The following is a 14,771-nucleotide window of genomic DNA, read 5'->3' as shown; positions in this document are numbered from 1 at the left end:
TTTTGGAGATCAAAGGTAAGGCTCTCTGCTGCTGTAATGCTATTGTTGTCAATCGAGTTGTGCCACAGGGAAGCTGGTGCTCTCCTCTTAATTACAGTAGGTATTAAACTTGAGTCTTCAAGGTTGAAATGCTTACCTTTGGCCTGTGCAGGATCTAGAGATCACTTAAATCTCACTTAAACCCTCAAAGTAGTTCTTTAAATGTTGTTGCCAAGGCTTAGTGCTGGCTCTTTGCATGGGGAAAATGTCTCCACTGGACAGTTGCCTGTAGGCTGCACGCGGGGTAATCAGCCACCCTAATTGCTCCTGGTGATCTTCAGCATTGACGTTCTGGTGGTGAAGTCAATAGTTCCTAGTGCTGGGTCATCAGCTGCTTCCCTCTGGGTCACAGTCCAGTGACTCTCCCAGCAATATACTGAACCATGTTTGTGCAGAAAAAGTCTGCAATAAAATGTGCAAGAAACTGCAAAGAACCCCCTGATTAATGAGATCTGCAAGTCATTCTTTGAGGCTGTGCCGGAACCTGGTTATTGCTTAATAGAGTATGTGCAGTGGAGCTTGGTTTATGGGGTAGGAGCATGCTAAAAGCAGGAGGGCTCCTGGCAGCTCATTTAAGCACAATGTTTGGGTGCTCCCCCAAGGTGGAGATATCAGTGGAGGTTCACCCCACATGGGTTGTACTGGTGCTTCCAGCCAGCACTGGTGCTCTGATCAAAAATGCCCATGTTGGATCATCCTTGGCTCTTCCCTCATTAGGGCTTTCTGATGGGTTCATTAGGGCTTTGGCTGCCCCTCCAAGCTGTTCCTGGCTGGACCCATGAGACTGCATTTGCCTTCCCCCTCACCCCCAGTTAATCTTTTTCTGCACAGTGTTTGTCTAAAATATTTCTAGTTATCCTTTTTCTGGCATGACTTTGAAACTCTGCAGATACTGTTTCCCTTCTGCTTGAGCTCTGGGACATAGAGAAATCAGGGCTTCTTTCCCAGCAGCTACTGTCTTCTCATCTTTTGCCTCCTCTGTGTGGTTTGGTGACAATTAAATTCACTGCCATTTTACAGCATCTCTGCAGAAGCCATGAATCCTCCTGTAAGATTTGCCCGTACCACCTCCCAGCATGGCCTTTCCCAGACCTTATCCACCTGTGCTTCCCTTAACTTCTCTCCTGGTTCACAACCAAACCGCAGCAGTGTTGAACTGGGACAGCCATGTCCCCGAGCTGCTGTAGGATATACAGCTCCATCACTGCCTGCACGGTCAACAGCTCTGCCCCAGCAGGACTCAGACCCCTCACCCTCCTTTTCTCTCTTGTGTATTGTCTGTGGTAGTTTATTTTAAACGCTGGGATCGTGCTACCTCCAGAAGTTAATAATCCTCATTTAGGCTACGAGGGCTGCATGTCCCACCCTGGCAATAAGCTAACCTCGCTGTGTTAGGAGTGCCATTAATGCTGGTGGAGGGCAGTGGATCTGACAGCTGTAGGGCTGGAGGTCAGGTTCACTGTGGCGCACATCTCAGATTTTTCAGTGCAATAGGCTTTGATAACATTAAATGGAGTGAAGAGCTTCTCTCTTACCCAGATTCTGTTCCTTTTTTCTTGCCTTTTTAAATTAAGGCAATGCAGTGTTGTGTTGTAAGAACGATCTATTCTTCTACTGACCCATTTCAGTAAAAGTTCAGCCCATCTAGAGCATGTGCTGCTTTTGAAGATGGAAAGAAATTCATAGATATTAAGGGCACTATGATCAGCTCATCTCCCCTCATGCCTAACACAGCCCAGAGAATTCCCCCAGGACTCTCCTCTTGAGCCCAGCACTCTGCAGCTGGATGACACCTTGGCTTTTTGTGTGATTACCCAGAATCATCTCGGCGTCTTGTTCAATCACTTCTCCATCATCAGTAGGATGCGAGACACTTGCTGTGGGAGACAGCAGCCTGGTTTTGGCCCACCATGCCACTAGCACGCTGAAAATACTGGCTCTTCAACCTGCCCCCTGCACGCTTGCAGCATCTGTGCTTTTTCAGACCTTGGTTGAGGGAGAATGAGGGCAGTGAGAGTGTGCTGAGACAGGAGCTGGGAGTGCTGCCGACATCTTTCCTTTTATTCCTTCCCTTTGAGGACCTGGGGTTGCCTATCTCAGTGGGGGCTATGGACCCAGGGGAGCTTTCAGGTCAGCTCCAGATGCTCAGCAGTGGATGAAGGGGAAGACATTTGTGCAGCTCAGCTAAACCAGCCCTGTCTCCTTCCAAGTTGCTGACAGAAGAGTTGCCTCCAGAAGGCAATTAAAGGCACCTAAATGAGCTTCCTGCTGCTAATCACCATCCAAAGGACCTGTCTCCTTCCTCAGATGGAGACAACTGCCTTTACCTTCTCAGACACCCCAAGGGGCCTTGTTCTGCAATAGAAGTGATTTATGGCTCTCAGGAGGGTGCACACCCTGCAGAGGAGGGTAGTTTTCTTGTGAGCTGACTTAAAAATCATTTTTCCCCATTTGTTCCACAAATGAAATGAAACAGCTCCATCTGAGGACTTGCAGAAAGACTTGTTTCCATCAAGTCCTTGGAAATGCTGTCATGTTTCATTCCAGGTTTGAAACTTTTCCGCTACCAAAAAAAATTTCAGAAACTGCAGTTTTCTCCCTTCCTCCCGCCTGAAGCTGTCTGGGTTTCCCTGGAGCAGGAGTGATCAATTCAGGCCCACCTTGTCAATGGCCATCATCCCTAGCCCGTTCTAAGATATGGATATCTTAAAGATACTTAAGTAATCTAGGTGCTGTTATTTTCAAAAGTCACCAAGGCTTCTGTGTTGCAGAGATCATGCTTCTCAGTTTTGGAGCATGATGATTTCAGACAGTATCTTCTAAACTTCTGGCCTTTTGAGTCTTAATGTAATCACTCAAAAGGAAAATACTCCACAGCATTAGTCTTATTTGCTGGCCATATTGTGTCATCTTGTTGCATGGTCCTAATAGAGTGATCTGATGACAGCCCACTTCTTCGATACTGCCCATAAGAAATAGGATGGTTTATATTTCTAGGAGAGCCTTTGATTTGGGAGTTTAGCCTTTGTACAGCTGTGCAGGTTTGACGTCTTGGTCACAGAATGTTAGGGCTGTTCACTTCCTTAATTTTTGGCATTTACTACAGAGGTTTTATGCCTTTCTTTTATATGAGATCAAATGCTAATAGCAGTTTTGTGAGTGTTTCCAGCTCTGTATCCACATATGCAGTTTGGGACTTGGCTGGCTGCCCCATCCACAGTGGGTGTTAGAGCCACCCGTACCAGCCTGGGGAGCTAGCACTGATTTCTACTCGTGCTCTCGCTTTAAGCAGGATTGGAAATGTATTCGGAGGCTGCCCAAATAATAAGACTATCTGGTGTATCTAGAGAGAAGATGATGATCTATTTGCATCATGTTAGTACATAAATCCAGCTCCCCTTAAGGTGCTTAGGCACATTTGGATAATGACCTGGAACAACCTAGGTAGCAGGAGGTTACATGTACCTGTCACGTCAGCCTCTGTGAGCATGTGAGATTGCCAGCCAGCAGGCAAAAGCAGCCAATTACACCATGCTCAGAAGCGTTTCATTCTCTCTTTTCCATCCACCCAGGACCACAAAGCGAATCCTGCTGTAAAGACCTCTACCTCCTGCTGGCATCACCTCCTGTCTGAGGAGATAGTGTTTAAAGTGCCCTCAATATTTGCAGCGCTGTTTTTCTGCCAGTGAAGGCCATGCTGTCCTCTGCAGTGGACTGTACTGAGCCACCCAACGTGTGGGGACAATGTGTGTCAGTGCAGTGGGTGATGAGGAGGTGCTGGGGGCTTGTGGGCTCTGTTTTTACTGCTGATGAGGGGGGAGTTGCCTCATCTTTATGCTTTAGTACCCCATATTTTTTTTTCTCCTCTCTACTTGTCAGGCTAGGAAATGGTTCCTGCTGGCTGCAACGCACAGGGGACAGTTCTCACCATTTCTGGGCACTCCCCTTGGGTAACACTGAAAAGCAAGATTCAGTATGTTTATGTGTGTGCCTGTGTGTCCATGCACATGTATTTTGGGAGGGAATTGAGGAAGCATCCTAGCAGATGTCAACCAGCTCTCATACCAAATGTTCTTAAATCCCTGCTTCCCTCCTCCTTTTTGCTTCTCCCCTGTTGCTCTGGCTCAAGGAGTTTTTGATATTTCCAGCTGAGATTTCATGCCTTTCTTTTATTGTGGGGACCAGGGGGGGGCAGCCAAAACTGCAGCGTTAATTGCTTCCCAATAAAAGCTAGCCTGGAGCAAGAGCTGAAGGAAAGCACAGGGGAGATTTTCCTTGGTTTAATGATAACTTATCCCTGTCACAGCTCAAATGGTGCTTTTCTCCAGTGCATCAAACCCTTCCCCTTCCACTGTGCTTGCATTATATTTCTCCTCTTCAACATATTCATCTTCATGCCCTTCTCTCAATGCATTGTCTTCATGGTCCTGTTCTTCCTCATTCACATCTTCACCAGCCTGCCCATAGGTGTTCACCCCCTGCTTGCAGAAGGGACATGTCTTCTTCCCAGGCTGGGTATTGAACCAGGTGTCAATGCAGGCACTGTGATAAGCATGGGAACAGGACAGGATCTTCAGGCAATCCCCTTCCTTGTACTCTGCCATGCAGATCACACAGGTCTCGTATTTGTCTCCCTGCTTGTATGTGTGCAGCTTTATCTTGCAAGCCCTCTTGTACCAGCTTAAGCCAACCATAACTGAGATAGTGGCAATAATGACGTAGAATATGTCCCTGAAATCTTGCATGGTGAAAGTTTCCTGCAGCATTTTAACGTTGTCTTGACAAGGACTCAAATAGTATTTGGGTGGTAGAAGTCTGATGTATGCCCTCTTCTCGCATTGCAAAGTCCTTTGCAAGTGGAGGGAGACTGACTGTCCGGTAAAGAGTGATGGTATTTTAATCAGCTGCTGGATTTCTTTGTCATCAGCCATCATGGTAATCAGTTGCTCTGAATCCACATTGTACACAACAGCGGTTTGGTATCCAGCCTGCTGGGCGTGAAGGACCTTCTTGACAAAAGAGCAGTCATACCCCTGTATGAGTGCAATATACATCTCGGAGGCCTTTCTTAGTGCTGGAGGATTCTCTATAGCATGGCAAGCATTTGGTGGTATCACCCTCGTTAAATACCCTGTCAGCCCTTCTGCCGGGAGTCGTGGCCCAAAGCATGCAGGCAGGGCTTTATAAGCAACACACTTGGAGCTGTCATTGTAAGCCACGTAACCAAAGACTTCTGCAAAAGCAGTGTTGTAGAAGGCAGTGGCAACCACAAAGTGAAGAAGTTGGAGCCGAAGATTCATGCTGAATGCAGCTGGGTAGCTCAGAATACAAATTTCCAGGCTGGTCCCAAAAGGAAAAGTGTAAGAGACAGTCACAGAGGCACTATCCCACCCAGGTTTTATCACTATGCCATGACTTGGAGCCACAACAGGATGGAGATCAAAACCTGTTTCTGCCCTAGAGGTTTCTGCAGGTTTTCTGTAGGCTTGGAGGTTCCAGGATAGAACTTCTCTCTTTTGTTGTCTCCAGCTGCTAAGCAACACCCTTACATCATCTCTGCAGATCTGTGACATCACCCAGTGACTGTTTCCCAAGGCTGGGTCATGTAACATTACTGCCAACGTGCTTAAACTTCTTCTCCCCTATTCCTTTTTGGTCTGCTCCATGCACATAGCTTCTAGTTTCATCTCCCTCTGGGTACCGATAGGATGCCAACTTCATTCTGCTAATGATGTGCAGGCAGGATAAATGAGCCTCCCCATCAGTTATGTGCCCATTGCAGATTGGAATGCTTCATGCTGGTGGCCAAAGCAATTCCTGGAAAACATGGCAGAGTGGGAACGAGCCATTAGCCTCTGTCTGCTGTTGGGGGGGGGTCGTGTGGCAACTTGGATTGGTCTGGTGAACACGCACTTCTTCCTTAAAATTGTGGTCTTTGAACCAATACCAAGCCAAATAAATTGCTTAGGGTCAAAGGGGTTTCTGTCATTTGAAATAAGTCAAACAGTAACTGTCAGTCCAAAAGGCAGCTAGCAGAATTTGAAAGTTTCTGTTTGCGTGTGTGGCCTCACTCTGCCATCACCCAAACTTCTGAGAGGGCAGATCCACCTTCAAGGTCCCTGAGTGAGCAGCTAGATTTGCTGAAGAGGCTGATAAACCTGGGCTCTTGCTGGGGCTGATTTTGTTGGACTCCTGTCCTACCACAGTGAGAGTGGGTGGTGGATGAGCTTGGGAGAGCTACCATTTTGTATTGGGGCTTTTCACCTTATTTACTTTAAAACCTCAGCTGCTGGAAATCAAATGGCTGAAAAAAGACTTTAGCTTCTAGCTATAAAAACTGATTTTAAAATTCTGGTTATGGTGAAAAAGCTGAAAAAGAAGGGGAAAGCATAAGGCACAAATGTTGTCCCTCCCTCCCAGACTGACAGCAGAAGCTCCCATCTTTCAGGCAATTCCCAACTCATATGGTGACTGCTCGGTGCCCAGAGGAACATCAGCCTGATGGGATGCGATAGCTCTCCTGGCTGTCAGAACGAACTAGGTCTGAATATGCAGTGAACCCAGGTCAGCTCGGAACCACAAATCCCTAAAAACCTGTACCTTTTAACAAACAGCCCTTTTCTATTTAATGATCCACTTGAGAGCAGCCCTGTGGTTTCCAGTGCAGTTGTGCTGGACCTATAGTTAAAAAATCACTTGTGTACTAGGCAACTGATTTGTTACTAGCCCCCTTGGGCTCTTCTTGAGACAGATTTCACTGGGAAAAGAGCTACAGAAAATGTCAGCAGACAGTGTGTGTGTGTGTGTGTGCCAGAGACTCCCAGCAGCTGTGATTTCAAATTGATTTTATTTTCCCCTCATCTAAAGAGTTTTACACTTGCAGGGAGACATTTTGATGCTTTTTTTAAAAAAAAAAAAAAAAGAAAAAAAAACCACCAAGGAAAAGGTTTGGGGAGGGGGGAGAAGCCAAATGCTTTCTAGTAGAATGAGAGATAAAGAAGAAAACGGAGGTACACTGGGAGACCTTTTTGAGAGTGCATTTCTGGCTTGGTCTTATGCTTCTTGTGATGGCATCCATCATCCTAGTGTTCTTTAAAATCTTTGCCCCTTTACTTGCACTCAACGCTCTACTTCTGCCTCCAGATCAAAGCTTTATGTACTGCCAGAGATCTGCTGCTTGCATAAGGGGTAGGTCTGTCTTTGGGGCTGGACAAGGAGCCATGTGTCTGTGTGAGCTGTGACAGATGTGGGACCAAGGAACGATCCCCTTTGTATTCTGTGTGCTGTTATCTCCTGGCTGCTCCAGCACCACCTCTTATATCCTAGAATCGGCAAGGCAGGAGTGAGCAGCTATCCTGGCTTGCTCACCAAAACCCTTGGATAAAAGGAGAAATCAGGTGTTTGCAGTCTCCAACTTGGATCTCAGTAACTCTTAGCAGTAACCCAGAGAGATGTGGGCAAAAGGACAAATCTTCAAGAGAGTTTGGAGGGCAAGGAGGAGGGGAATGGGGTACAGAAAAGGCTCTGGGGAGTGAGGAAAAGCTGAAGTCTGGGTGGGGAGCAGGATACCCATATCCCACCCACAGGCAGTATGAGATAGGAAACCCTAGTCCTTAGCCTCCTTCGAAATCCCTGAATGCTTTTGCAGAAGGAAGGAGAAGAGGGCTGAAGAAGGGCTTTGGCCAAGATGGTCTTTGCTCAAAGAGCCAAAGTGGTGCCCTGTCCGCTCTGGTTCCCTCCCTGCTTTCCATTTGCATCACTGCTGTCTGCCTCCTCCATCATCAGTGCCCTGGAGGCGTTGGCTCCCGCTGGCTGAGGTTAAGCCAAGCATCCCGCCCTGGTGTGGGGCTGTGCCAGGCTGCCTCCAGCCCCATGCTGCATTCATTATAGCCAGCACTGTACTGTCCTCCTCATCCTGCCCTACCCCTGTTATATTCATGTGTTAAATACATTGCAGATGCTCCTGGACGTATTCTTGACCTATTTTCTCCGGAGTCCCTGCAATCTCCTTTGTCAGAATAATTGCAATTTATTTAAATGTCAACAAGCCACACGTGGGAGACAGCAGTTGTGTGCACGAGCAGAGCAGTTATGGGGAACAGGTCCCATTTTACCACTTGAACAAAGATCCAAGCTAGAAGAAAGGAAAAGACCATTTACCTCTATTAACTGATCACTTACCCCACCATTCCCAAAGTCCCTGTGTTCCTTTATACTTCTTCTTTGGGCTAACACTTAGTGCAGGAGCTGGGATATAAAACCAGCTCCTCCTTTTGCTTGTATTCTACAGAAGCATCTGCTCGATCCAGAGGAATTTAATGCTGATTTAGACCCACATAACTGCTAGCAAAATCTAACCCTGGTCCTGCCCAAACAGCTTAAACTGTAACAGAGGTGCAGGGGAGACTGACTTATGTGGACATCATTACAACTCCAACAAAACACGCATTACAGGCTCCAGATCCAGCACTGATTTGACTTAGGGAATAAGTCCAGATGGCTTTTTCCCCTCTGAGGTTTTTGCAGCATGAAAAGAGCAGCCTGGCAGTGGGATGATGTGAGTTTGTATATAATCAAACTTCTTGTCCTTTATCTGCATTAGTCAGTGTTTCTGGTCCACAGGCAGTGGTGTTGCACAGACACACAACAGCCTTTCCCTGCCCTCAACAGCCAAAGGTGAGGAGCAGAAAAAGCCAATGGGGGGTTAAATGCTCAAGACATCTTGGCAGGTATCCCTGGTTCTAGCTCGGTGCCCTTCTTATCAGGGCATGCTGCTCCTTTGGGGTCATGCTATAGGATTAGTGAGGACTAGGCTCCCGGAGCTGAACTACTAGTGATTTGCTGTGAAGGAAGATCTGGGGCCATCTAGTGACCTTCCAGTGAAAACCTTGGTGCTTCCAGTGCTCCCAGTTGCTCTTAAAAAAAAAAAAAAAAAAAAAAGAAAAAAGATATATGGGACACGCTTACCTCCCTCCTGCTGACTGAGCAAGTCCCCAGCTCTGCAGCAAGCCAGCTGGAAGGCAGACCTGCATCCTTTTGTTAATGATTTTTTTTTTTTTTTTTTTTTTTTTTTTGCTAGGAGCTGATTTAGAAACTGGTGCATGTAACCACCTCCTTTCATCTAGGATGAAAGGAAAGGATGACCCATGTCTTTTCAGAATAGATAGCTGAAACAGTCAGAGTCACCACCCAAAATGCAAGCTGGGCAGATGAGAAATGGAGTCATGCGCGCAGAGAGGTTTTGTGCCTTGCTCTTTACCACTATGGGAGAGGGATGGAGAGCAGGTTTGTGGGAGCTCTGCAAGCCCTGCTGTGTGCACTGTCCCCTACACATGTTTCGGCACCGCGTGCTCCTGTGCCCTACCAGGTGCTTCTCCTGGATTTCCCAGGGGTCCAGGCAATCTCTCCTCTGTTATTACCATGTACAAGCATGATAATCTGGGCCCTAATGCACACAGAGGATTATAAAGCAGTGATTTATGGACCTGCTACAAAAGTACCCATAATCTGCTAATGCCCACAATTAAAAAAGGCCGTTGAGCAAATCTGGGCCATTGCAACTTAGTACCCATGTCTGGAAATGGATTCCAGTTCCAGCTTTTTTCTTTGCAACGGAGGGAGACATCTTCTTTATTAGATATTGGTGCTGGAAATAATATCTCGCCTTTTCTAGTTTTGGCAAAATGCCCTGCAAACCTTGGACATAAAGCAAAAACATCTCAATTTAGCAGATTTTTTGTTCTTTTTAATTATCTGCATGCAAAAAAATAATGTAGAGAATTGTGCTTGTTTCTTCAACCTAGGTTTTGTGGTAAAAATTAGGTAGTAACTGTGGTAATTAGCTCCTTTGTTGGAATAAGCCTGCCTGGAGGCTTTTGGGAGGGAGAGCTTAAGAAACAGAGTAAGAGGAGGAACCTTCAGGACGAGCTGTCCAGGGGCTTGGCAAAAGCTACCTGCTGCTTCTGTTCTGTGGCTGTGGCCCTCAAAAATTTTCTAGTGTGAAGCAGACCTGGATGTGATCAGCTGCCCAAACTGCGCAGAGCCAAGGATATGTCTTCAGTATTCCGTTTGTCCTTCCAGATTTCTGTATGGTTTCTTTAATCCTGTGCTGTGCTCATGCTTCTTGAGAGACATTGGCTGGAGCTTGAATTTGTAGGGAGAGTGGAAGACAGAGCTGGTGGGAGTGTGTATGGGAAGGGTCTTGATTTTCCAGGAGGGAGTTTGGGAGAGCCTTTCTGGGTTACTCCCGCTTGCCGTTGTGTGCACCAAGGGGGATCAACACTACTGTGGTCACACTGTGCAGGCAGAGCGGGCACGTCTTGCTCCTGGGCTGAGCACGGTGCCACAGGTCGATGCACTTGCTGTGGTAGGCATGGGAGCAGGACAGCAATTTGAGTGCTTCACCGGGTTCATACACCTGCAGGCAGATGGCACACTCAGGGTCGTCGGCAGCCCCCTCAACCGTGCTGGGGGGAGACCCTGGCCACCATTCCTTGCTCTGCTGTTTGCTCTTCCTCTGGCTTTGGTAACTCTTCGTGCATCTTGCAAGAAGCTGGATGCCTGTTATCATAGTGACCAGGATGCTGGTGATCTTGCAGACTGGCAGAATCAGACCATAGTAAAGGAGGTCTAGATCGTGGGTGAGGCACCTGCAGGCATGGTGGCTAAAGCTCCACACAATGTCATCCCAGAAGCAGCACTCACCCAGGAGGGTAACGGTCCCTTGCTCAGCCTGGCAGATCCTCCTCCAAAGCCTCGTGTTCACGTCCATGAGGAAGGCCACCATGATCAAGGCTCCCTTGATCTCCCCATTACCAGGTGCCACATCCTCAAAGCCTGGTGACTTGGTGGTGAGTTTATGTCCACCTCGCTGAGCAGGAGGGGCCTCGGCCCAGCAGTGCTGGGGGCTGAGGGCCAAGGAAGCTGTGTGGGCATGGCCGAGAGCAGGGCCGCCCACCATCTCGCCCTCAGTGAGGGGCAGCCCCAGGCACGCAGCAAGAGGTAGGCCACCCGGCCCAGTGCTGTTGGCATGGCTGCTGGCAGCCCACTGGAGGCACAGGAACATGGTGGCCATACAGAAAGAGGATAGGAGTGGGTGCCACATGCCAGTGGCAGCGGGGACAGGGGGCTGAGGTGCCTTGGCCCCAAGGGGGAGGCTCCTGGCAGGCGCCTGAGGCAGCCCAGGCCAGAAGCTTCTGGAAGCTTCTCTGGCCTTCCACAAGGGCCGCTGCCTCACAGGGCACCTCCGCCTTCCCCTCACACCTCTTCCGCATTTCCCCATCTTCTCTTCCTCATGTCCATTTATCTCCCATCTTTATTTCTTTTTTCCTGTGGTCCATCACAGTGACAGCCCTGACAGGGCCTTGCAGCGAGCTGCTGCAGCTCTGAGGGGGTTGTTTCACAGGGGACTGTTTCCGTCCCCTTGGATTGCCCTGGGGAATTTGGGTGTGCAAAAAAGGAGGAGATTTGGGCAAAAACTGCTTCTGCTCCTGTCTCATGGCTGAAAACATGCTTTGCCCTTCCTCCATGCCGTGCCAGTGAAGCCCAGTCACAGCAGCTTTCCATCCTGCTCTCCACACGACATTACACCATGATGGCACAAGCACATGCTCTTCCAGCTGTTTCTGATCTTCCCGTTCTCTTTCGTCCCATTTTTTCATCCCTTTCCCTCCCCAATACCCTCTCCCTGTCCCCCATCCCATGACGTTCACCTGGATGTTCACCCCTTGCAGGACTGGGCACCCCAATTTCCCCATGGCTACCAGCCACACGCCAGCTCCGTTCGCTCTTCCACATCTCCCCACCCCAATTTCTCTGTGCGTTCATTCCTGCGGCCCCATCTCTCTCTCTGGGGGTGATGGGCAGATGTGTGCCTGCCCTGCAGAGCCGGTGGTTCGGCAGAGCCAGCAGCGTGGTTCCCTGGGGTAATCTGCAAAGTACAAGTTGTTATTACTCGCTACAGCAGAACAATCAGTGCAGGCTCTGTAATGCAATAAGATGGATTGAAGCTGCTTAAGACCGGAGGAAAATGGAATCGCTGCTTTACAGCAAGGAGTTTAGCTCCCACAATCCACCGCTGATGAGTGATGAGACCCGAGCAAAAGCCCAGATTTGAAAATTACTGGATTCAGTGAGCGAGATGGGGTTCTGCAGCAGGAGCCAAAATCAGACCTGCATCTCAGCTTGGCACGGCGATGTGCCAGATCCAACTTGCGAAGGCAAGTCTCTACATGTGCAGCTCTTTTCCCAATAGTCATGGAGGGGATCCTGCCATCTTACACTGCTCAGATGTGATTAGTGCCAGTGCAGCCCTTCAGAGACCCCCTTTTTCATGACAGCTACACCGTAGGGCACTGTCAGCCTCCTGCAGCGATCCCACCAGGGCAGTACGGGGTTTCCAGGCTGCTGGAGAAGCTATGGATGGAGCTTCTCACCATGTTTGGAACCACACGCCAGACTGCAGCCAGCGCATCCCTATGTCAGGATTTAATTGTTGAGTGATGCAGAGCCCCTTCTGCAAGTGCCATGCAGGTCTGTACGGCTCGAGTTGCCTTGCTCATCCTTGATGCTGGTTTATCTGGGAAGAGGACTTGGAAAACCGGCATGGGTTGGAAAAGCAATGAGATGCAGCTCATTCAGACTCCAGGAGCCAGCAGAAATGCTGTAGGTATTGTGGGCTTCCTGCAGAATGGGCTGGGATTTCCCTTCCTGTTGAGATTGGCCTAAAGAGATCCCTTCTTGGATTTGAGAACTTGCTACTTCAGAAAAGGGTTGGGATTTTAAATGAGGAGGTTATAAAGGAGATGGTGCTAGGGTAAAAGGAAAGAGGGTGTTTAGAGAGGGAAGGGGTTCTGGCTGTGCTCAGCAGCGATGCTCAGGGATCTGCACAGATATTGCTACCCAGAAACAGTCATCGAGGAATCATTTCCCTGATTTATTCCCTGACAGTGCTGGTCATTGGTGTTGGTGTCCTCTGCTGACACGGTGAATTAGGAACCCATCCAGACCAATGCTGGCGCTCAGCTGAATGGGCTTCTCTGTGGCTTTTGATTCCATATTTGCTGGGCCTGGTGTGCCTGTGCGTGTGTCGACAGAGAAAAGTGGCTCAGAAATAAAGAATTGCAGCTTTCCTGGTTACTGGGGAGAGCAAGAGGATTAAAGCCGTGCTGCTTTTTTACAAATGGAGGTGCTGATCCTTTGTGCAGAGTCAGACTTCTCCACGTTTCAGTCCCAGATACAGGCCCTTCCAGCTAGAGAGGGAAATTGCAAAGAGGAAACAGCAATGAACTTCCACCAGTTTTATGGTAGTGAAGACACTGATTTCTTCTCATGTGCTTCTAGGGGATTTTAGGTTGTGCAGTAATAAGATCTAGGTTATTACATATTTCTTATTTCTTCCAACTTAAGTGTGAGTCTAGCTTTCCTCCTGCCTTGCCTAAGATGAATAGCAGATCCTCTACTGTTACATTAAGGCAGCTTTAAAAATATAATGAACTAGCTATACAAACCTTTGTAGTCTAGGGCATAAAACAACCTCTAACTGCTTAGGATTAAGGAGACACTTGTCTTAAATCAGCCAGTTATTTTAAATACCTTTCTCTGTTAGCTGTCAGGACTGTAGGCCTAAGAACATCTGGCAGGGAGGGAGTAAATAGCATCTTGGGGCAGTGATCTCTTCCATTGGCACATCTGTATCTGGAAGAAAACATCTGTTTGACCTGAAGGTGTGATGATAATCTGTGGTAGCTCTGTCTGTGGGCATCCATCTGCCAAAGAAAACTCCCCTCTCCATTTAACCTGTGTTCATGAGCAAGGGTACACACCATAATGAAGCAGCTCATACCTTTCAGCCTTTGACTAGGGGCGAGTTGTATTTTTACCTGATTTAAATTTGAACAGCCCCTCCTTCAAATTCAGGCTTGCCCAGGTCTAGCCATGTGCATGACGGGTGAGAGTGCTCTCCCCTAGCTGGGTTGCTTGTAGGATGTTTGCATCCTGCACGGGGCTGTGAGCATGCGAATACACTGACCCATCGCAAGTCAGACTGTCCTAATTTTGTTTTATAGCTGTAAGCAGATGTTACACCCTCTTGAGGCAAAGTAGCTCTGACCCAGTGATGGCATATGTAACCCCAAATAAATCGTGGGCAGTTTGCTCGTGCTTTCAGATGCCCTGACTGCTTGTTATCACACCAGGGGATTTGTCTTAGACTTCAGTGCCAGACTCTGCTCTGAGACTGGGGCCTGAGGTAAGGAGGAGCTGGGGCTCCCAGTTGTCCCTCCAGCAGCTTGCTTTGGCAAAGGGAGGTGAGTCTGGTGTGCAGAGCGAGTAGGCAGGCTGCAAGAACTGGCCTGAGAGACCTTGGGATATCTCGGAGGGTTTCCAGGTTTGCTAAGAGAACATACGCTAACTGCCTTCCTCTTTCAGGGTAAAAGGAAAACCAGGGAGATTTAGCTAGTCATAAAAACGTAAGGTTAGAGAGGAGCAAACAGCCAGGTGCATGCATGTGTTTTTTGAAAAATACGGATTTTCTTCAGTGCTAAATTATCGCACTTTGCAATAAAATTTGTTGCAGTTTAATTTTGCTGGTCATGAGCTCCCAAGATGGTACACTGCAAGCAACTGCACTCCAGTTGGGCCTGTAGGGTCAAGGCAGAGGATTTTAGCAGAGAAGAATCCTCAGCTCCGAGGTGAAGCTGGAGAGGGACCTGCCTGCAGTTGGGAAGCACAGG

The 14,771-nt window shown here is 48.3% G+C and overlaps 1 protein-coding gene across 1 annotated transcript; it reads right to left on the bottom strand.

Annotated features, from left to right (window-relative positions):
* Nucleotides 1-4,346: 4,346 nt before the first annotated feature.
* On the bottom strand, nt 4,347-5,339 carry LOC104082162 (E3 ubiquitin-protein ligase RNF13-like). The gene has a single exon (XM_009585176.1). It carries the CDS (start codon nt 5,337-5,339, stop codon nt 4,347-4,349), a length of 993 nt encoding a protein of 330 aa, XP_009583471.1.
* Between the last annotated feature and the right edge of the window lie 9,432 nt (nt 5,340-14,771).

Source organism: Fulmarus glacialis, unplaced genomic scaffold (assembly GCF_000690835.1).
Source record: "Fulmarus glacialis isolate BGI_N327 unplaced genomic scaffold, ASM69083v1 scaffold26329, whole genome shotgun sequence".
NCBI classification, from domain to species: domain Eukaryota; kingdom Metazoa; phylum Chordata; class Aves; order Procellariiformes; family Procellariidae; genus Fulmarus; species Fulmarus glacialis.
This window is presented reverse-complemented; position numbering and strand designations above follow the sequence as displayed.